The sequence below is a fragment of the Pristis pectinata genome, chromosome 4, assembly GCF_009764475.1.
Source record: "Pristis pectinata isolate sPriPec2 chromosome 4, sPriPec2.1.pri, whole genome shotgun sequence".
Taxonomy (NCBI): Eukaryota; Metazoa; Chordata; class Chondrichthyes; order Rhinopristiformes; family Pristidae; genus Pristis; species Pristis pectinata.
In genome coordinates, this window is record NC_067408.1 from 101665227 (window position 1) to 101689709 (window position 24483).

At 40.4% G+C, this 24483-nt stretch overlaps 1 protein-coding gene across 1 annotated transcript in view; it reads right to left on the minus strand.

Annotated features, from left to right (window-relative positions):
* Positions 1-308: 308 nt before the first annotated feature.
* The window catches only part of LOC127569681 (sorting nexin-9-like), a 52844-nt gene continuing 28669 nt past the window's right edge, over positions 309-24483 (minus strand). The window contains exons 9-17 of the mRNA XM_052014482.1: positions 23553-23683; positions 22033-22133; positions 20615-20715; positions 18203-18280; positions 9929-10005; positions 9693-9782; positions 3350-3464; positions 1690-1781; positions 309-420 (exon numbers count right to left, since the gene is read on the minus strand). Coding sequence (XP_051870442.1) covers positions 376-420; positions 1690-1781; positions 3350-3464; positions 9693-9782; positions 9929-10005; positions 18203-18280; positions 20615-20715; positions 22033-22133; positions 23553-23683 — 830 coding nt within the window. The 3' untranslated portion in view covers positions 309-375. The remainder of the gene's footprint in view (positions 421-1689; positions 1782-3349; positions 3465-9692; positions 9783-9928; positions 10006-18202; positions 18281-20614; positions 20716-22032; positions 22134-23552; positions 23684-24483) is intronic.

Consider the following 24483-nt stretch of genomic DNA (forward strand, 5'->3'; position numbering starts at 1 on the left):
TTCTACTTCTCCCACTCATTTTCTCCAGAAATGTTCCCAAATGCAATGAAGTGTTACATTTTCACATCTCTCAGTATGCCAATGGCCTGGCTGCTTCATTGCACTTTCAGCAAAGAACCTAACAATACACAGATTTATTTATCTCATACATTATTTTCATGCTACAAGAATTCAGTGCTAAAATAAAGATAAATGAACAATAAACTGCTGCTAGTGTTAATAGTACAATAATTACATGCAGTATTAAAATAACATACATAAATGGAACTAGATTTAAAATATCAAGAAAGCTTTAAAGAATGTTGACACATCAAGTTACAATATCTGAGGATGTTACATGAATTGCAATATCTGTGGAGTCTAAATGGTTCACAATTAGAATTCAAAACGTGCATATGCTTCCCTCAATTTATCTGTTATCTGAAAAAGAAAAAAAGATTTTAAATTAGAAACTTATGTTACTGGTGAACCTCCTGCTACATTTGCCAAGAGATAAAAATTTGCTTTTAAAATTATCTTCCTGTGATTTTGCATTAATTCTTCCTGTCTCCTTTTATTTTATTTCTTTCTCTACCACTCCTTGCTAACCAATTGCAGCAATATTGGAAAAAGCTGAAGAATGGGACTCTTTCTGTGTGGCATATCAAAACATCGGGTGCTAGTAAAGTGTCTTACATGAGGAAAGGCTGATCATTTAACACTTGCACAAATGCAGTGAGCACAAAGGAAATCAAGTATGTCCAGAGCTATAGCTGGGTCTGGGGAAAGAGAAGCCCAGGGGAGAGGGGAGATTTGTGATTCAGGCCAGAGCAAAAGTCACCTGACAGCAATTGATAAAGAAATGGCTGAAGCCTGTTTTTGCCACTCAAGGGTGAAAAATTGGAGACCAAGAGGGAAATGTCTGGTCAGGTGATTAATGTGTTTGGTTGCTTGATCAATAGATGGTGGGAGGTGTTGAAGGATTGTTGGGTTTGGGGCAGGGCTCAGATCATGCGATCAGTGAGAGGCGACACATAGTCAGGTGATCAATGTTTTGGGATGGAGGGCAGCAATACTGTTGTGGACCAAGGGCAGAGTAAAGGAAAGACACTGAGTAAATAACACAATGGGGGCTATCAAAGTTGGATTCCGAGAGCCAGCCTAGGACATGCTCCAGTGAATATGGGATGAAAATCACAGACTTTGTGAACCACACTTAAGTCTTTGACTTTTTTTTCCATAATTTATCTTTCATTCCAATAGGATTGATAGGTCAAAAACATGGTGCTATGCAGCCTAATTTCTGTGCAAACATAGCCAATTCACAGTCCATATACTGTATGTATGAATTCAAACAGGTCACTCATACTCCATTATATGTGTGAATTCAAACATGTTAAACTTGAAGGTTTTTCTGTAGTCAATATATATTTCACATAGTTATACTATTTCACATATTGTAACTGAATAGTGCAATAGATTTTTGTTGTTGCAAAAATATTACAATCTACCACATTGCAATTTCCAGCATTGTTTGAGACCAGCTCTAATAACTGGAGTTACATAAAAACGTCAGTGTATCGACTGCTCTTTTTGCTGGGTAGTTACCTTTTTGCTTACGATGGGAGAATATCGTAAACAGAGAAAAAGACTAATAATCAATAATTCATGAGAATTATAATGTAGCCATATGGATGGTAAAACACATACCTTATTATACATCTGAACCTGTTCATAGAGAAAATGTTGAACTGTTACTTTGTAGTCACTGGTAAGTTCATAGTTAAAATGATTGATTTCAGCTGCAATCACAAAAATGAACAAATGCACAGTCATTGGAATGAAAATTCACAAATGTAGCTATTTAGTAAATATTTCTTATTTATAAGTGTGCATCTGTTAGTTGTCAGTGCTTAGAAAATGCAAGTGCTTATAGAGACAATCTCTTCTTTCTAATGGAACAGTATTCCGAAAGAAATGAAGCCACACAGAGTGAGGCTAATGTAAAAGAAATTATTGATCGCTATATTAACTTGTAGAATAAGTTGAATAATTGCTCTTTTCTCTCTCATTTGTGCTTCAACAGTGATGGATATCAACTTCATTAGTGCATTGCTTGGGGAGATTCCTGTCATGGATAGTGTGAATGATCTGAACTATATGAGCAGTGATGTTCATCAATCTGGGGCACGTTCATTTTAAAATTTTATCTGTATATGTTTGGCCCATCCATTACTTCTCCTTGTATTACTCATGGCAATACAAATTCCATCAGACACTTGCTGGGCCAATCATAATTTCATGAGAATGCATATCAGGTTGATCCAGGAACAGAGAGAGCTCTCAGATCTTCCCACAGGAAGGGTACAAAAAATGTATGGAGAACGGAAGGAATGCAAATGGAGACATCAAAGATTACCGGGGCAGATCATCCACTGAAATGCCAGGAGCTCTTCGGATTTGTCAGCTTTGAAGCACCTAATTGGGCAAGAGCTCAGTAATGCCAGGTGCAGGCTGAAATCCAGCCTTCCACTTCACTCAAAATCCTAGAAAGCAGATGCCGAAAATCTAAAATAAAAACAGAAAATTCTGGAAACACTCATCAGAACCTTTTCAGGTCATCGGCCTGAAATAATTACACTGTTTCTCTTTCCACAGAGGCTGCATGACCTACTGAGTGTTTCGAGCAATTTCTGTTTTTATTTCTACTTCAGTTAAGTATTGGCCTGTAGAGACCTGTTCTTTTCCATGGTCTCCTCAGCGCTTAAACTGGGAAATCTGTCTAGGTAATACTACAACAGGTTTATTACATTTAAATTTAACTTAATTAGTTTAATTTAAATTTATTTAATTGTTTTAGTGTGTGTGCATGTTTTTCAGCACTTTAGTTCTTTTAATTTAATTTTAAAATCTTATTTTTATCTTTCTTCAAAGCCCCTAAGTGTTTTTAAATGTCAAAGACATCTGATCCTTGCCTGGCTCTCTGTTGTCACTTGTTTTCATGTATTATACCTGGTTAAAATGGTGTGCCCACCTTGGAATATTCCTGTCTCTGAATCAGAGAATCAGAACACTGGGGTTCAAAGCCCACTTTTGAAACATGAACTCAAAAATCTGGGCAGACAATCCAGAAGAGGTGCTGTCATCTGGAAGAGACGTTAACCCTATCTCCCCTTTCAGGTGAACATAAAAGAAACCCTGCCCCATCCTGGTGGGGAATGGAAATATGGCACAAACTTCCCACCTTATGGTTTTAACCACCTTATGGCCCCCACCTCTACCAGTGTGTATGTTCTTGCCAAGCTAAGAAACTAGAAATGGCTCTTAAGTAGTAAAGATCAGGAAAGCTTAGATCTGAAAGAAAACAGACCTTCAATAGCTGAAGACACAATTCCAGCTCTGAAAACAATAGCTTCTTTTTCTTTCAATGTGACTTTGTTGGTGTGAGCAAGCTTTTCATATTCATGAGCCTTTTCCAGAGCTCCCTGAAAAGATAAACAATCGCATTTTTTTCCAGTTAAAGATCTACAAAATACAGCAAAATTTCTATTGAGCATGTTGGTTTAAAAGTTTCTCTACCTAAAGACAAAAACTTATACAGATATACCAAAACCCTACTGATAACTATGTACCTGAAAGTTAGGTAATAGTAATTCTTAAAGATTATGCAAAAGAATAGTGGATGCTGACGTAACTGCAATGGGCCCCACTTGGAGGCATAGACTGTAATAGTGGGAACCACTATCTTTCCTCATACTTGATTGTAGGTGTTGGTCTAATCTGAGATTTAAGGGCTCTCCTTGTTAAATAATGCTGTCTATGCTCTCACACTGCAATGGACACCTTCCCAGGAGCTCACCAAACATACTAGAGTAATGCTCAATGAGGAAAATTGTATTAGAATCATACCAGAATCAGGGTGGGGGATGCAAGCTCTGGCTATCCTTCCTCTGATAGTAAAATTGCCATGCAGGACAATCCAGCTCACGCAATAAACAGATTTTGCATGGCAAAATATATTAGCCTCATTATTGCCTTTCACTTCAAGGAATAAATAAGATTTTTTAAAATGAAACTACAACCAAATTGGCAATATTTTTTCTTTATTATAATAGTAACTACAATTCAAAAGGCATTGGTTGCAAATTTCCTTTGGACAAATTGAGCTTGTGAATGTTGGCAAATAAATGCAAGAATTTTTCCATCTTTAGAGCTGACAGAGCAACTAAGCTGATAATTCATGGTGAAATTTAAAGCAAATTAAAGACATTCAAGTTTTGGCATAAAACTGGCAACGTGGTGCCCCAGAAACTTGGATGTTTCTTGGCACCTAATGAAATCCTAAAGAGGTATGAAGTGCACATAAGACCTAGAACAGCACCATACTGGTAAAGACCCCACAGAAAAATGTACACCCCCAAAATAAGTGATAGGCCTAAAACCTATGGGCATGATGGACTAGATGCTTGCTCAATGTCCTAAATGTAAGTCACTCAGTGCCAGCATTAGCTAAAGTTAGACAAAGCAGATGTTCATGCAACCTAACCCTGTACAGATGACATGTAAGGTTGTAATTAACATGGGAATTTTTGTTTTAAATAATTACCCGAATCTGGTTCTGAGAGGCTGCCATCCAAAGCTACCATGCAACATGCTTCTCTCTGCGCTGCACCCCCACTGCTGCCTCTTTCCACCTCCCACTGTCTCCCAACTATGTTAAGTTCGCTTCTCAGTTGATTTCCCTTTCAGTCATCCAAGAGTTATTGCAACTCTGGCAGTAGTTTGATTGGCAATTGGCATTTTGATGCAAATGAGTCCCATAACAGAAGCACCTGGAACTTTACTACTCCACTTGCCCCCATTGGCACTGACTTTTGCTCCTGTTCAAACCTGATTGCTACAACCCAAGTATTTTTTGAAACAATGCAGTAATGAGGTATACACAAAACATGGGAAGCTCATCCTTCTTAGTATTTCAGCAAAAACATACAGCCACACTTACTGGAATGAAATTCTACAATATAGGAAAAGAATTCAAAATGTTGTCAAAAACTCTTGAATTTTAAAGCAAATAATATATTTTTTTCAAAATGATAATGCATTTATAACCTATAGTCATGTAGGTTTGGAAGTGGCTTACTTGTTATTTAAGGGTGAATCCAGTTGAGCTGATATGAAAGTGATTGTTAATACAATTACCCCATTTTTCTTACTGTGATATCTGCATGCAGCTTTCTTGAATGAAAGGGCATTATCAAACAAGCCAATAAAAAGCAGCATCATTTGGTGCCTGGTTTGTACTTATTCAGATTATGAAGAGTTTGCACCAGCAGTAGGAGGAAAAATTCCAGTTGTGTGGGGGCAGGAGGATTTCGCTTTGGATTCAGTGAGCATTAGAGAGAAGCACATCTGAATGAGCTTCAAGCTGCCTTGCTTTTATTTTAAAGCCTGCCTCGTTTTTAACCATTCAGCTTCACATATGGATACTGATGGGAAGAAGATCCTCGTTCTGCGCTGCTTGGAACTACTGCTGAGCTTATCCTGTTTTTTTCTCATCACTCTGAAAGTTGCAGCTGACTTTGAATGGACAGTCCTCTGTCTTTTCTGTGGTGTACTCTGCACCACAATGAGCAGCATTATACTCTTCCTGGAGAATGGCGCCAGTAAGGACCAGTGTCATCATCTGTCACATATCACAGAAGTGTGCATTTTCAGTCTTGCTGTCGCATTCACTACAGAGGCTCTTGTCCAAGTTATCAGTGTTATTGAGATGGGAATGTTATTGCAACCTGGCCAGTATCATTTTAAACCTCCTCTAACTTGGCTGACTGACTTTCACTTTAAAGTGGCCTCGACAGTATGCATATGTTTGGCTTCTTTATTGTATTGGATGGATCATCATCACACCAGATATCGAATTTGGCAACAGGGATTCATTATTGTTACACCAAAATCCATATATGGTGTGAAACTAACATTTTCTTTGATTTTGCTGTTCTTGTTGTGGCACTCTGAAGAAAAAGGAATCTTTTTGACAATATGTTTTTACTTAATAGCTCACATTATTTCTGTATTCAAGGCTGCTACATTTATGATTCCTTTGGAAGCGTCCACAATAAAGATCAGATCAGGAATCACCTGTGCAAATATAGTGCTATTTTTTATTTATGGCCAAACCTTATTATTGTGGCCTGAACGTGTTATGATGCAATGTAGTAATGAGGTATATGTAAAACTTTGTGTTAAGAAAGATATTGACATATTGTGCATGTTTTCCTTTTTCAATTTTTGTGCTGAAGGAGTTACCTTTACAATACTTTCAAGTTTTAATGCACTATTACTCATTTATGAATTAATATACTTACTTAACTTTCATGAAAGCAATATGGATAATGTTATCCAAGTTGGACCTGTGTAATGCAGTCATTTTAAAATGTGTTCGGTGAGCTGATGCAAATGACTTATTTGTCCTACTTATTTATTCTACAGAACTCAAAGTATGAGAGTTAAGGAGTAAGATCCCATCAATTCAGCAAGAAATATTTGGAAAATCTCATGGGACTAATAGATTTACACTGTGATATCACTAACAAATTTATTTATAAAGAATATCTCACTATTTAAAGAGTGAAAGTGGATGTAACTGAAAAATTTCTTCTGAAAGTAAGGTTATTAAAAATAAGCTATCAAAAAAGCAGAACTAGCTTTTAATGCAAAGCAAAACTAGTTTTGAAAATAAATTTCAATTTGTTTTTTCAAAACCTATTTTCTTGAGTATTCTGCCTTGAAGCTGTTTCATTCAAATCAGGACATGATTCATAAAGTAATCCTTAACTTTAACACTTTGGCTTTGATTTTGCAGGTAAACCCAACATTCCCATCCTCAACAATGGCAGGGCCCAGTATGTAAGTGCCAAAGACAATACTGATCCATCTTCAGCCATGCTCTGCCAGAAGTGCTGAGTGGATAATCCACCTCAGCTTTCTCCAGAAGTCCCTACAGTCAGAGAAGCAGTTTTCAACCAATTTAATTCACTCCTCTTGATATGAAGAAAGGGCTGAGAGCACTGGCTACAGCCAGGGTTATGGGAGCAGATCACTCCCAGCTACAGTATGGAAGACCTGCATCCCAGATCTTGTTGTGCTTTGAGGCAGGCTATCCAGTACAAATAAAACACTGATATCTACCCAACAATGTGGAAAATTCTCTTGTCCACAAAAAACAGAGCAAATTGAATCTGGCTAATTATCACCCAGTCTACTCACAGCTGCCAATAAGGCGTGGGGCTCTGTAATCAACAGTACTGTCAAGATGCACTTAGTCACCAATAATCTCCTTGCAGATGGCCAGTTTGGGCTCCGCCAGAACCACTCAGCTCCAGACTTCATCACGACCTTGATCCAAACTGGATCAAAGGATTCCAGATGTGAGCTGAGAATGGCTCCCCTGGGCGTCACAGTAGCAACTGACGGAATGTGGTATCAAGGTACCTGGGTAAAACTGTAATAAATGGCAGGAAGGGGAAAACACTCCTATGGTTGGAATCATAGTTCACACAAAGGAAGATTGTTGTGATAGTTGGAGGTTAATCATCCCATCCTGGCACATCACTGTTGGAGCCATAGGTCCAATCATCTCTAGTTGCCTATCGTTGATCTTCCTTCCCTCACAAGGTCAGAAGTGGGTATATTTGCTGATGATTACACAATGTTCAATTCCATTCACAACTCCTCATAAAATGAAGCAGATCATATCTGCACATAACAAAACCTAGGTAACTTTCAGGCATGGGCTGATAAGTGGCAAATAACTTCTGGGCTACAAAGCTAAGTGCTAGGCAATAACCATTTCCAACTTCTTGTTTCCACAGAGCGTGGTTGATATCTGGAATGTGTGGCCAGAGGAGGTGGGGGAGTCAGATAGAATCACCATGTTTAGGAGACAGTTAGGTAGACATTTAAATAGGTAACCCATAGGAAGATACGGACCTAGTGCAGGCATATGGGATTAGTGTAAATGGGCAGAAAGGTCAGTATGGATGTAGTGGGCTGAAGGGCCTGTTTCAGTGTTGTAAATCTCTATGACTCTATAACAGGAGAGAGTCTAACCACCTACCCTTGAAGCTCAAAGGCATTACCATTGCCAAATATTGTGACTGCAAGAGCAGGTCAGAAACTGAGTATCCTGTGACATGTGATTCACCTCCTGATAACCCAAAGCCTTTCCACCAGCAAGTCAGGAGCATGATTGGGTACTGTCCATTTGCCTGAATAACTGCAGCTTCAACAGCACTCAAATCCGTCCAGGATAAAACAACTTGCTTGATTAGCATTTCATCCATTAACTTAAATATTCATTGCCTCCAACACCTTTGCACTGTGGATACAGAATGTGCCATCTATAAAATGCTCTCCCTTTACTAACTTATGCAACTCTTGACAACCCCTCCCCAACCATAACCAATAGCATTAAGAAGCATAATGACAGCAAATGCTGATTCTTCTACCAGTAGCATTCCATCCTTACTTAGGAATATATTGACATACCTTTGTTGTTGGTGGGTCTAACTCCTGGAATTTCCTACGCAATAGGAATGTGGGAGCTCCTTCACAAGAAGGGCCACTATGGGTTAAGGTGTTGGCTTATCACCACTTTCTCAAGGCCACTTAAGGATGGGAAGTAAATTGTGGCCTTGGAAGTGATGCCCAAATCCCAAAAAACTGAATAAACAAAAGAGAACCTGACATAAAGAAGGAAATTGGGGCAAGGTGGCCCTCTATTGAAACCCTGCTCCAAAGACAGTCTGTTATAATCTTCTTCCTATTGCACCAACCACATGTAAGTGAAGGGTGAAGGTTGAGAGATCTGCCTACCTTAGGCTTCTCAAATTAACATTCTTTGGAAAATCAAACATCCAAATTTTCTTTACAAGCTCCCATTCTTCCTGTATGATTATCTTTATTTAGATTAAATGAGGGCTCTTCTTGTTGTGTTGAAAAGTTCATCAACATTCATTTATTTATAGCCCAACCAAAAAGAAGCAACTTGATTAAGTTTTGGGAAATGAAGTGTGACAAGTACCTGTGTACCAGGAGAAGAGCACATCATGAATAACAGATCAAGGCTCAGTGTAAAATTGGTATCCTTGAAGAAATGCACTTTTTATCTTCTTATAATGGTCCTAAAAGATTGTATCTGGACTAAAGGACTCCACACGTTCCTAAGTAGTTCCCATTATACCAGTATGTTCTGCGATTGCACAATGAGTTGTACAAAGCCATGTTTCTACATTTGGATCGTTTCCCACTATATTTCATTGGCTAACTCATTGTTTCTGATGTGAGTAAGTTGCACTAAATCCCCTATGAAAATTCCCTTTCAAAATGCCTAGTGTAGAAAATCTCAATCTGCTCTTTACAATGCTCTCAAGCCAACTATTGATGACAAACTTGAATAAGATGGATGGCAATGCACAAGTTAACTCTCTTAGCTTTCAAGAGAAATAGATTCACCGGGACAACTGTTTACTCACATAGATTTTGCTATACCACAATTGGGCTAGGAAATATCTGGCTGATGGTTGTCTAGTGATCCCTGCTGGAAACTGAGCTGTAATTATATTTTAATAACAGTATAAATTACCAACAATCATAGACATCCTCAGTAAATGTACGAGTTTTGTAATTTAAAACAAGCTTAGTCATTAACTAACCTTGAGGACGTTTATAATATCAGGGAAACAAGTCAGCAGCCCTTTGTACTCTTTACTGATCTCGATCAGGCTGTGAGCATCCTTTTTTGGCTACAAGATAAACAAGAAACAAACCAGGTACTTCTCATGGAGCCATTAAATATTTCTGAAGCCATTAATTTTACAAAAAGCAAAGTTAAATACAAATGTTTTAATCTCATTATTAAAATTAATTACATTTAATTAGTCTAATTTACCTGATCAAAATGAAGATTCCCAATGTCATCGTATGTTTTTCCAACAAATGATAAAGCATTTTCAATTGAGCCTTTCCCTTTTGAAGAATGATAAAAGGTTTAAACTGTGTTATGCTGATCTGAGAATTCACTTTGGCATTTGCACAGCAGCATTTAACAGCACAATACATTAATGCCACATTTATATAATATCCCATTGCTGTAGCATTGATTCTAAGCATGCAAGATCTTATTTATTTGGCTAGAATTTCAATCTCCAGATTACAGGATAGCTATAGAGATACAGTATATTGTACACATGTATGGAAATGTAATTGCTTAATATTCCATAGAACAATACAGCACAATACAGGCCCTTCGGCCCACCATGTTGTGCTGCCCTTCAAACCACTCCTAAGACTATCTAACCCCTTCCTCCCACATATCCCTCTAACTTAAATTCCTCCATATGCTTATCTAACAATCTCTTGAACTTGACCAACATATCAGCCTCCACCACCACCCCTGGCAGCGCATTCCATGCACCAACCACTCTCTGGGTGAAAAACCTCCCTCTGATGTCTCCCTTGAACTTCCCACCCATTACCTTAAAGCCATGGCCTCTTGTATTGAGCACTGGTGCCCTGGCAAAGAGGCGCTGGCTGTCCACTCTATCTATTCCTCTTAATATTTTGTATACCTTTATCATGTCTCCCCTCATCCTCCTTCTCTCCAATGAGAACAGCCCTAGCTCCTTTAGTCTGTCCTCATAATCCATACTCTAATCCAGGCAGCATCCTGGTAAATCTCCTCTGCACCCTTTCCAACACCTCCACATCCTTCCTATAATGAGGTGACCAGAACTGGACACAGTACTCTAAGTGTGGTCTAACCAGAGTTTTGTAAAGCTGCATCATTACTTCGTGGCTCTTAAACTCGATCCCAAGACTTATGAAAGCTAACATCCCATAAGCTTTCTTAACCACCCTATCCACCTGTGTGGCAACTTTCAGTGATCTGTGGATATGAACCCCCAAATCCCTCTGCTTCTCTACACTGCCCAGGATCCTGCCATTTACATTGTACTCCGCCTTGGAGTTTGTCCTTCCAAAGTGTACCACCTCACAATTCTCCGGATTGAACTCCATCAGCCTAGCTCTGCATCCTATCAATATCCCTCTGTAAGCTTTGACAGCCCTGCACACTATCCACAACACCACCAATCTTTGTGTCATCCGCAAACTTGCTAACCCACCCTTCCACCCCCTCATCCAAGTCATTAATAATGATCACAAAAAGTAGAGGTCCCAGAACCGATCCCTGTGGGACACCACTAGTCACAGCCCTCCAATCCAAATGCACTCCCTCCACCACAACCCTCTGCTTTCTACAGGCAAGCCAATTCTGAATCCACATGACCAAGCCTCCCTGGATCCCTTGGCCTCTGACCTTTTGAAGAAGCCTACCATGTGGAACATTGTCAAACACCTTACTAAAATCCATGTAGACCACATCTACTACACTACCCTCATCAATCTTCCTGGTCACCTCCTCAAAGAACCCTATCAGGCTAGTGAGGCAAGATCTTCCCTTCACAAATACATGCTGGCTGTCCCTAATCAGTCCATGATTCTCTAAATGATCATAGATCCTATCTCTTAGAATCCTTTCTAGCAGCTTACCCACCACAGACGTAAGGCTCCCTGGTCTGTAATTCCCTGGACTATCCCTACTATCTTTTTTGAATAACGAACAACATCCACCACCCTCCAATCCTCCGGTACCATCCCCGTGGACAACGAGGACTCAAAGATCCCAGCCAATGGTTCAGCAATCTTCTCCCTCGCCTCGCGGAGCAGCCTGGGGAATATTCCGTCAGGCCCCGGGGACTTATCTGTCCTAATATTTTCTAACAGCTCCAACACATCCTCCCTCTTGATGTCTACATACTCTAGAGCATTACCCTCACCTACGCTGTTCTCAGCATCATCAAGACCCCTCTCCTTGGTGAATACTGAAGAGAAGTATTCATTGAGAACCTCACCCACTTCCACAGCTTCCAGGCACAGCTTCCCACCTTTGTCTTTAATCAGACCTACCTTTACTCTAGCCATCCTTCTGCTCTTCATGTACTAGTAAAAAGCCTTGGGATTCTCCTTAACCCTACTCGCCAAAGCCTTTTCATGTCCCCTTCTTGCTCTCCTCAGCCCCTTCTTAAGTTCCCTCCTTGCTGCTCTATATTCCTCATGAGCCCTGTCTGATCCTTGCTGCTTACACCTTATGTATGCTGCCTTCTTCTTCCTAACTAGTTTTTCCACCTCTCTTGTCACCCATGGTTCCTTCTCTGCCTCACTGGGACAAATTTATCCCTAACATCCTGCAAGAGATCCCCGAACATCGACCACGTCTCTATAGTACATTTCCCTTCAAAAATGTCATTCCAATTTACACTCTCAAGTTCTCGCCTTATAGTATCATAATTCGCCTTTCCCCAATTAAATATCTTCCTGTCCTCTTTGCTCCAATCCCTGTCCATGACAATTCTAAATGTTATGGAGCAGTGGTCACTGTCCCCCAAATGCTCACCCACCAACAGATCCGTCACCTGACCCAGTTCATTACCTAAAACTAGATCTAATATGGCATTCCCTCTAGTCGGCCTGTCAATATACTCAGGGGTTGCTATATTACTTTGTGTTAACCTGTACAACTACTTAAAGGGATGGTTTGAACTTTATATATCCTACTGGATATTTCATAGACTTTATTTGACTGCCTGTCAGAATTGCATTCCTTGTTATGTCAGTCCAAAATAAAACCACATGCTGGTACATCAATTCTCTTTTATCTCTGGATTTGGGTTGCACAGTATCTGTTATTAGGACTTTCATCATCAGCAGATACATGAACTCAGTCCAATGAAGATGATTATATTTGAATTGTTTAAATTGCTCTTCCAGAAATGCACCAGGACCAGCATGTTTGCAAATTGTATTCATATTGGAATCAGCTAACCGAATAGTGGAAAAATTAGATGTAATATCACCCAGCAATAATGGTAATTGATATAGTCATTCTGTTTATGAACATATCAGAACTGTTCATAAACCTGCAGCACAAGATCATACACCACTGTTGCAAAATTATTGAATTTGACTTTGTGACCAACACAGATCACGAACAGTATATCATCTAAGTTTGTTCTAGGACTGAAATAACTCCAGCTTCATTGTTGATTTTCACAACATAATAGCCACTTAACTACAAATATATTTTTCCAAGAACTGCTCCTTCTGTTCAGCAGATGTGACCAGTATGAACTGGTTCCCCATAACTTCTGACTGCCCTATAGATCAACAATCTGTCTACCTTGTTTTTAAATATATTCAATGAATCACCCTCTGCAGCTGCCTGGGGGTAGAGAATTGCAAAAAATATGTAAAAGTTAATTTTCAGGGCCAGAGTTGTTTGACAGTAATTTAGAGTAAACATAATGTTAGAAATTGTTCAGACTGGAATTGTCAGGCCGAATGTGTTTAGCTCGATTAACGAGGCAAGGGCAGCAACTTCATGCTGGACTTTGATTGGATAGCCACATGGTAAGATGGCAGTTCATGAAGCCTCTGGAGAATTTCCACGTTTAATTGTGAATGCAAGGAAATAGCCTGAGGACGCTGTATGACTTCAAGTCCAGAGGACTAAAGGCTGACCAATCCCATCAGTTTGCCTTTGTTCCCTAGTGATAGTGATTGATTTATGTTCCACCTTCTGTTTTGTCCCCATATTTTCTATTATTGTTGGGATAGTTTTAGAGTCTCTACTGTGAAAACAAAGACAAAATATTTGTTCAAAGTCTCTGCCATTTCTTTATTTCCCATTATTAATTTCCATATTCTTCCTCTGGAACTCACATTTACCTTAGTTTATCTCTCTCTCTCTTAGTATTTGTTCTTTATTTTGTTGTGAATATTCCAACTGAAGTGTATCAATCCTAATTAACAACAGATTATACTGTTTGGGCCTATCTATTTCCAGTATACAAACAGTTTGCAATTCACTGGTACCTTGGAGCACCTTAGCTGGAATGGCAAGAGGAGCCAGTGTTTACAGTTTAATGCACAGAAATACTCAAATATAGGTACTAGATCATAGGATGTTTATGGATAATTTAGTTGGCAGAAGTGAATCCACACTGTTCTCTGCACTTAGCAAGGATTTGTACCAACACAGGAAGAGATATCTTTTGGAAATCTAGGCAGGGTGAGATAAGATGATAAAAGTAAACTGTGATGACATTACTGTAACTGAGGGTTAAAGTGAAAACAACTGAATCAACCGTAGAAAGATTGGCTAAATCCGTAGACTAATAGGAAAGAAATGAACCGAGAAATATTGCAGGGGTTTGAGAAAAGGCCTTTCTTTAGAAACTCAAAACATTTCTGATCACATGTGCATAAAGCCTTTCAGGAAATTGCAGTGTTGTCCCCTGTGTTGCTGTAACTTGGGGTGCATTGATGTTATCTGGTCTGCAACACATAATTGACATCACTGTCATGTTTTTCTAACCTGAAATAAATAGTTCTGGGTGCAACTCAGTGGGACCCCAACCATCAATATTTTTAAGAGCTGTTAGAGGGGTGTGTACTAAGTCCATACCTCACCACTCGAGGGCAAAGCTGCTACAAAGCAGCCCCACAAATTGAAGCAGTAGTTCCTGTTAAGAACTACATGCTATGAGGATGATAATATTGTTTCACTTCAATGCATTGAAGAATTTTTAATGCATTGAAGAATTCCCAGCTGAAATTATGTTTGTGTTGCAGAACCATAGAACCATACAACACAAAACAGGCCCTTCGGCCCACCATGTTGTGCCGTCCATCAGACCATCCTCACACTGCCTAACCCCTTCCTCCTGCATATCCCTCTATCTCACATTCCTCCATATGCCTATCCAACAAGCTCTTGAACCTGTTCAATGTATCTGCCTCCACCACCACCCCAGGCAGTGCATTCCATGCACCAACCACTCTCTGGGTGAAAAACCTCCCTCTGACATCTCCCCTGAACCTCCCACCCATAACCTTAAAGCCATGACCTCTCATCTTGAACATTGATGCCCTGGGAAGGAGGCGCTGACTGTCTACTCTATCTATTCCTCTCAATATTTTATATACCTCTATCATGTCTCCTCTCATCCTCCTCCTTTCCAGTGAATAAAGCCCTAGCACCTTAAGCCTCTCCTCATATTCAATACTCTCTAATCCAGGCAGCATCCTGGTAAATCTCCTCTGCACCCTCTCCAATGCCTCCACATCCTTCCTATAATGAGGCGACCAGAACTGAACACAGTACTCTAAGTGTGGCCTAACTAGAGCTTTGTAAAGCTGCATCATCACCTCGCGGCTCTTAAACTCAATCCCGCGATTTATGAAAGCCAACATCCCATTGGCCTTCTTAACTGCTCTTTCCACCTGTGAGGCAACTTTCAATGAACTGTGAATATGAACCCCCAGATCCCTCTGCTCCTCCACACTGCCAAGTACCTTGCCATTCACCCAGTACTCTGACCTGGAGTTTGTCCTTCCAAAGTGTACCACCTCACACTTCTCCGGATTGAACTCCATCTGCCACTTGCCAGTCCAGCTCTGCATCCTATCAATATCCCTCTGTAAGCTCCGACAGCCCTCCACACTATCCACAACACCGCCTATCTTAGTGTCGTCTGCAAACTTACTAACCCAGCCCTCCACCCCCTCATCTAAGTCATCTATAAATATCACAAAAAGTAGAGGTCCCAGAACCGATCCCTGCGGGACACCACTAGTCACTGCCTTCCAATCTGAGGGCACTCCTTCCACCACAACCCTCTGCTTTCTACATGCAAGCCAATTCCTAATCCACACAGCCAAGCTTCCTTGGATCCCTTGGCCTCTGACCTTCTGAAGAAGCCTACCATGAGGAACCTTATCAAACACCTTACTAAAATTCATGTAAACTACATCCACTGCACTGCCCTCATCAATCTTCCTGGTCACCTCCTCAAAGAACTCTGTCAGGCTTGTGAGGCAAGATCTTCCCTTCACAAAGCCATGCTGGCTGTCCCTAATCAGTCCATGATTCTCAAGGTGTTCATAAATCCTATCCCTTAGAATCCTTTCTAACAGCTTACCCACCACAGACGTGAGACTCACCGGTCTATAATTCCCTGGCCTATCCCTATTACCTTTTTTGAACAAGGGGACAACATTCGCAACCCTCCAATCCTCCGGCACCACCCCTGTAGACAACGAGGACTCAAAGATCCTTACCAGCGGTTCAGCAATCTCCTCCCTAGCCTCTCGAAGCAGCCTGGGGAAAATCCCGTCAGGCCCCGGAGATTTATCTGTCTTAATATTATTTAACAACTTCAACACATCCTCTCTCTTGATATCAACAACCTCGAGAACATTACCCCTACCAGCACTCCCCTCCGCATCATCAAGACCCCTCTCCCTGGTGAATACCGAAGAGAAGTACTCATTGAGAACTTCTCCCACTTCCACCGCCTCCAGGCAAATTCTCCCACCTTTGTCCTTAATCGGACCTACCTTTACCCTAGCCATCCTCCTACCCTTCACGTACTTGAAAAAGGCCTTGGGATTTTCCTTAACCCTACTAGCCAAAGCCTTTTCATGTCCCCTTCTAGCTCTCCTCAGCCCTTTCTTAAGTTCCTTCCTCGCTACCCTATATTCCTCATGGGCCCTGTCTGAACCTTGCTGCTTATACCTCACGTATGTTACCTTCTTCTCCCTAACAAGTCGTTCCACCTCTCTCGTCACCCACTGTTCCTTCACCCTGCCATTCCTTCTCTGCCTCACTGGGACTTATTTATCCCTAACATCCTGCATAAGATCCCTGAACATCGACCACATCTCCATGGTACATTTTCCTTCAAAAAGGACATCCCAATTTACACTCCCAAGTTCTCTCCTTATAGCCTCGTAGTTAGCCCTTCCCCAATTGAAAAACCTCTTGTCCTCTCTGCACCTGTCCCTGTCCATGACAATTTTAAAGGTTATGGAGCAATGGTCACTGTCCCCCAAATGTTCACCCACCAATAGATCCTTCACCTGTCCCGGTTCATTTCCTAAAACTAGATCTAACATGGCATTCCCTCCAGTCGGCCTGTCAACATACTGCGTCAGGAATCCCTCCTGGACCCACTTAATAAATTCCATCCCATCTAAACCTTTGGCACTAAGCAGGTTCCAGTCTATATTTGGGAAGTTGAAGTCTCCCATTACAACAACCCTGTTATTTCTGCTTCTCTCCAAACACTGCCTGCCAATCTGCTCCTCTATATCTCTACTGCTACCGGGGGGCCTATAGAATACTCCTGGTAGAGTAACTGCTCCTTTCTTGTTCCTTAATTCCACCCATACGGACTGTAGAGATGATCCTTCTACAACATCCATCTTTTCCACAGCCGTAACAGTGTCCCTGACCAGTATCGCCACCCCTCCCCCTCTTCTCCCCCCTTCCCTATCCCTCTTAAAACACTGAAAACCAGGAATATTCAATATCCACTCCTCTCCTGACGTCAGCCACGTCTCAGTAATAGCCACGATATCATAGTCCCCCATACTTATCCAAGCCCTCAGTTCATCCCCCTTATTCCTGACACTTCTTGCATTTAAGTAAACACACTTCAGTCCATCTACCTTACTACTTTTATAGCCTGTATTCTGCTTCTCCTTCCCCAAAGCCTCTCTACCTGTTTGATCTAACTTTTCCCCATTCCCTTCTTCCTCTGACCTACTCCTCTGGTTCCCTTCCCCCTCACAAACTAGTTTAAACCCTCCTGAACCACCCTAGCAAATCTCGCCGCAAGGATATTGGCCCCCTTCTGGTTCGGGTGTAATCCGTCCTCCCTGTACAGGTCCCACCTTCCCAAGAAGAGATCCCAATGATCCAGAAATCTAAAACCCTCCCTCCTGCAGAACTGGACAAAACTAGCTTTAGTCATTTTCAAACAAAGAAATTAGGATTTGGTTATCTCATATCATTACTGAAGTTGGTATGTTGCAATAGAATAAAGATTATTGTATTTGAGAGTTCAGCAAGCAGCAAAAAAATGAAAGCCAAAGCATCCAAGGTTCACCCAAAAGGTTTGCTACAAGCATATGGATATACATATATTGATTGCTATTTATGATGCTTGATGTATCCTTTAAGATATAGCAAAGGTTTTTATTTTTAAATGAAGTATTAAAATCTTTTGATTGAAATTAAATAAATCAGTGTGCTCTTTACCATGATAGGTGCTTTTACCAAATGATGCTGACAAATCAGAGAAAGCTCTTCCTATTTTGATATATTCAGACTTCAATGCTGAAAGAACAAGATTAAAAAATACATTGTAAAATTAATTTGAACATAACATGAAGCAACCCAAAGAATATTGTAATTGATACAGTTTTCATAAATTATCTAATTTTGTAATGTATTAATGTAATGGGTTAATCCAAATATTCATAGCTGTATCTAGCCCTTAGCACCAGTGGTTACTTGAACTATAATCTAACTATTGAGGCACCAATAGGAAATATTTGGTGAAGTTTTCTAGTGGTTTAGCAGCCTCACACAAAAGGTTATCATTGTTTTGTTGCTTGTTTAACAGAACCAGCAAGAGGAACTAACCTTCTTTATTGATGACTCTCACTTCAGCAATGAGTCATCTGCTTTCAATAAGCATCAATAATTAGTTTGCCAGTTGACTGGAGGCTTAGGTAGGAGTAAAAGAAACTCTTTTCCACAGAGTTTAGCTGGAAGCAAGCCTCTAATTTGGGTAGGTGTGAAGGAGATCGCTAATCAACTGTCAAGGGGCAGGATGATTCTTTTGGGTGTAAGGTATGAGAAAAGTAAGATATGCTTTGAAAGTTTTGAGTTAAATGCTCAGTTGAAATTTTATTAGGGTTCCACCAAGAGATGTTAAGATATTTAAATCAAGGTCTTACAAGTGAGGTTGAGTCATTTCTTTCTTTGCTCATAAATGATTTCAGAAAGGTTTCAGACAACTCATGTTTAAAAAAAACTTGTCTGTCTACCTTTTTCCCCCAATATGAACAAGGTAATAAGCTGGACAAAAACTTGCCCTTGGCTAGCAGTGAATGACATTGATGTAATAATACTCCACAGCAAACATTCTCCAGGCTATGATTGCTACGCTAATATCTATGGTATTAATTTTGGAAATCCTAGAATTAAACATACTTGTTTTAAAGGATATTAACAGTGATTCTGTCCAAGTAGTACCATTTCTGAACTGTTATTGGGAGTAGCGCTACAGGACGAGGTAAAACCCACATATGCTGATGTCATATCAATTACAATCACACCATAATTCTACCCATTTCTCAAGGCCATTAATCAAGGCTGGGGTTTGTGGAAGGAGGGTTGGGATAGGTAATCTGGGTCACGGATAGGAGCCTGTGAAGGGGAGCAGGGGATCACTTTGGGATTTGAGCTTGTTTTCTGTAGATTTTGGCTTGCAGTCAAGAGAATCAGGGCTTGGATTCAGTGGATCCTGAGATGGGCATGATAAGAATGAACTCATGGATCAAAAGCTGGAGGAGGGGTGGGGGGAATCTGAGAGATACAGGTGACTATATTATGATGAACCAGGAATTAGGGAGGATACTGCACCATAGAGGACTAGAGCACAGTAAATATGGGACCAGGAAATAGGGGAATTTGAAGTGGAAAACATTAACATTTGGAGAATATTGACAGGAAATTTGAGGAACTGGGATGTGGTCAATAAAGGAGAAAACTGGTGGAAGGTCAGAGTAAGTTGGGACATTTGATGAAAGGACTACTTCATGTGGCATTTAAGGATTGCACCACATTTTGGGGTGAATTTGCAGAAAGAACTACAAAATGGGGAATTGGGGGATGAAGCCAAGAAGTGGGGAGGGAGTAGGGAATGCCAAGTAGATAGGGCCGATCAGCAATAAATGGGGGTAATTGGAGAAAGCACTACTAATTGGGTCAAATGGGGAAAGGCACCAGTCAGAGGGGAAATTGGGAGGGACACTACTAACTTGGTCCTTCTCAGTAATTGAGGTCTTTAAAATTATGGTGGTTTGTTCATGTTGACTTAGAGGAGGTGTATTCACCGGGGACTTCCAACCTAATAAATGTAGTAAGGAACTCAAGAGGAGCCTGAAAATGGGAAGTCTTGGCCACTTGCAGTTGTTGAGGAAAATAAGTACAGATAAATTTAAGGGGAAGTCCACCGAGTACAAGAAGAGAAAGGAATAAAAGGTTATGATGAAGGGTAGGAACAAGATCATATAGAACAAATACCAGCACAGAGCAATTGGCCTGAATGGCCAGTTTCTGACCTGTAAAATTCCACACTGGATGGAGAAAAAATGTGGAGTAAGGTTTTAAGATATTTATTCATTTCATACCAAATCAAACTCTACTGCAGGTTCATTTAGCCACCAATATCCTTGTAAAAATTGAAAAACAATATTGTAATCATATTTACCCTCTCACGTTGTGAATGTTATTGGGGAAATACTGTGCACAGCGGTCATTAATGCTTTCAGATCCATTAATAGTCCCAGTACCACTACCAGGATATAATTGCACCAGAATTGTTCAGGTGCAGGTAGTAAAGATACTATTTTTACTTCTGCCATGCATTAATATACATACCTCCAGTGCACCGTGCCATGTGTTCTTCTGTCACTGTTATAAGATTTCTGACACTTTCTCCCATACACTTGGCAAAGGTCAAACATTTTTCTGCTTCTTCTCTTCAAATTCAAAGAGAAAAAAATCTGTCAACAAATATAAAGAGCTGGCCAATCACACTTAACATTGTAAAATATGTGAAATTGTAAGCAACACACAAAAAGCTGGAGGAACTCAGTCGGTCAGGCAGCATCTATGGAGGGAAATAGACAGATAATGTTTCGGGTCAAGACCCTCAAGAGGACTGGAAAGAGAGGAGATAACCAGCATAAACAAAAGGAGGGGGGGAAGGGGTGGAGCAAGAGCTGGCGGGTGATAGGTGGATCCAGGTGACGGGGGAGGGGAGGGGGAGAGTAAGAATGAAGTAAGAAGCTGGGAGGTGATAGGTGGAAGTGACAAAGGGTTTAAGAAGATGGAATCTGATTGGAGAGGACAGTGGACCATGGAATAAAGGGAAAGAGGTGAGGAGGGGAACTGGTGGGAGGAATGTGTGGGTGATGGGCAGATCAAAAGGGCGGGGGAGGACAAAGAGATGGGATGATGGGGGCTGGTGGGATAAGGGAAGTGGTTACCAGAAATTAGAGAAATCAATGTTCTCTTTATTCCATGGTCCACTGTCCTCTCCAATCAGATTCCATCTTCTTCAGCCCTTTGTCACTTTCACCTATCACCTTCCTGCTTCTTACATCATTCCCACTCTTCCCCCTCCCCCAATCACCCCCTCACATGAATCCACCTATCACCCGCCAGCGCTTGCTCTACCCCTTCCCCCCACCTTTTTATACCAGCTATCTCCCCTCTTTCTCTCCAGTGCTGATGAAGAGTCTTGACCTGAAATGTTGACTGTCTGTTTCCCTCCATAGATACTGCTTTTTGTGTATTGTTCTTGATTTCCAGCATCTGCAGTCTCTTGTGTCTCTACATAAAATTGTATTCTGGTTTAAATTCAGTGTTCAATCAATTACTAATGCTTTTACTTTCTTCTTCTTCATATTTTGGTGCAGCAATACGAATGACCTGCACTTTACTCCACCCAAGGACAGCATGACATGTTGGCAACTTAAGGTACGTGTAATTTAAGTGTCAAACATTCAAACCTTATAGTTTGCCATGAGACTCCCTTGCATGCATCTCATTGAATCAGACAAAATTTCTCCTACTCTTTCCCCTCTTTTTCCCTCCCCTACGTCCACCTCCTATCAAACTCACTCAGACAAAATTTGGATGTCCCTGTTCTAATTGTGAGAAGGCAGCTAATTTTTTTTTTAAATCTTTAATTCCTACTTGTGTTTTTTTTAGAAAAATGGTTACCTTAGAACTGATTGCTTTTGTAAAATAATTGACCAAATAGTTTCTACCTGTGCACAGAATAAACCTACCCATCCAGCAGCTTAAACTCTGATGACGGCATAATTTCAGAGAATACCATTCCTCCAACTGCTTCGTCTTTCTCTGCAATCCTTTTACCAGTTTTCCATTCCTGGAAGGAGCAATGCTACAATCTCAAACATTCAAAAATCAGAGCAATGTACAGTAATAACCAAGAGCCCGTACAGATGAAGAATCAGTGTTCTCAAGGCTTAGAGGACATGATGGCAGTCTGTGCACTGCAACAACATTTCCAATAATATTGACTTTTTTAAAATTCAATATCTTCTTGATGAATTATTGTGCTTATCAAAGCAGTAGAATACCTCCTCATTGTTGGCACCCAATCCCATAATCAAATATTGCACAATGTGACAGAAAGCACAGGACAGATGCAAAGTGAACTTCTAATATCTCTCTTTTACACAGGCACAGATAAAGTTAGGTATTGGAAGTTTTGCGTTTGGAGTTCTGCATTCACTTTGGATTGAGTATGAAGTAGAGTCGGGTTCTGAACACCATGGGTCCCACTTCCATGATACTAAGTCCTTAGTATTGTTACGAGTCAGGTTGCTATTTGGTGAATGTCCCTTTAAGGCACCTGGACAGTAGAGTAGTAGTGTGTGTGTGGTGTCATCAAGACAGCAAGACTATTACCAATGTGCTGGATGTTTTGCTCAGTGAGTCGGGGAAAGAGGGAGAGAGGGAGGGAGAGAGAGAAAGAGAGAGACTGACTGCTGGTCTCTGTAACAATGGCTGAAGAACAATAGCTATGTCTGTCACTGCAATCCATGTATGGATTTTTGGAGCAAACAAGTGGAGTCCACTTTGTCATTAACCCGTAGTGGGAAACAGGTATTGCTGTGGACAGCCACATATCAAAAGCCTTTGGGGTGGCAGATACTTCGGAACAAAGCAATGGAGATCATCAGTGATTGAGTTGTCATATGGGTTACATCGTGGAACATGTGGATTTCGTAAATTCTCTCTACATTCTCTCTACATATTCTCTTCAGTCAACAATGGTTTTGCCAAAGCCTTTGCTCATGTTTCACCTGATGACTTGCTGATCTGAACTTTGAGAATTATTCCTAGATTTGGAGTTTGGGAATTTGCCACACACACACTTTGAGTTTAGTCTTGGGGATTATGTTTGATATCTAACGTTGTTACTTTTCTTATTGTTACAAGTACTGTAGTTATTAATAAAATAGTTTCTAACACCTATACATGACTCGGTGTGTTTCTATTGTTGCTGGTACGTAACAAAATACTATTGGCCACAACAGTGCTGGTTTTAGGCATTTTCCAATATAACCTTCAAAAAACTAAACATGTTCCACTTATGCTATGTATTTTGTATCTTTTAGTTTGTGTTATCTGTTATCCTGGTTCAGACTATCACATGAGTTTAATAGAAGCAAATGATAAATCCATGAAAGGTGGTTAAATATAAAAGATAAATAATCAAGGCTGGATATGTTTCTTCAGGATAGTTTTCTTCAAAATAGTGACTCAAATACTCACGCACTTTTTCATCTTTTTTTCTGATAAAGTGTTGGAAAATTTCACTCTGGGAAATCACAGGGTGACGAGATATGCGGTTGATCCAGATCTGCAGTCCACACATTCGAGCCTGAATAAAGTCTTCACTAAACCGCCCTGTACGTTGAAAACAATCCAAGACAAACTTTCAAAGGCATGCCATACACTGAGCCAATGGTCAATTGATAACTTATTCACAGATTCAGATGCAACACATCTTATTGACTCTTTAAGACTGTACAAAAGGTTATTGGCAAAATTATGGGTTTACTGGTTTACAGATAACGTATTAGCATTGATACTAGGTTAGTTAAGGGCAGAAAACAGAGAGTAGGAATAAACAGATTGTTTACTGGTGGGCAGTGTGTTACTTATGGGGCACCACAGGGATTAGTCCTTGGCCCTCAGTTTTTGGAGATGAATGTTAATATCTTGGATGAAAAGCAGAGTGCAGCACGGCCACACATGCTAATGATATAAATCTAGGTGTGTAAGTGAGCTGTGATGGTGATGTAAAGAGTCTGCAAAGGGATATAAACAAGAGGGAAAGAAGATGATGGATGTAGTATAATGTGGGAAGATGTGACATCGGAAGAATAGAAAAACAGAATTGTTTTAAACAGTGAGAAACTAGTAAATGTTGGTGTGCAGAGGATATTGGCACAAGTATTCATGAAAGTCAGAACATGCAAGTTTAGTAAACAATCAGAAAATCAGATGATATTTTGGTCTTTACTGCAAAGTGGTTGGATTTTAAAAATAAGAAATTCTTGCTGAGATTGTACAGGGCTTTGGTGAGACCTGAAACAGGCCCTTCAGCCCACGAGTGCTTGCCTACTGTTAACTACCCATTTATAGTAATCCTTCATTAATCCCATTTTCATTCTCCCTACATTCTCGTCAACTCCTCCCAGATT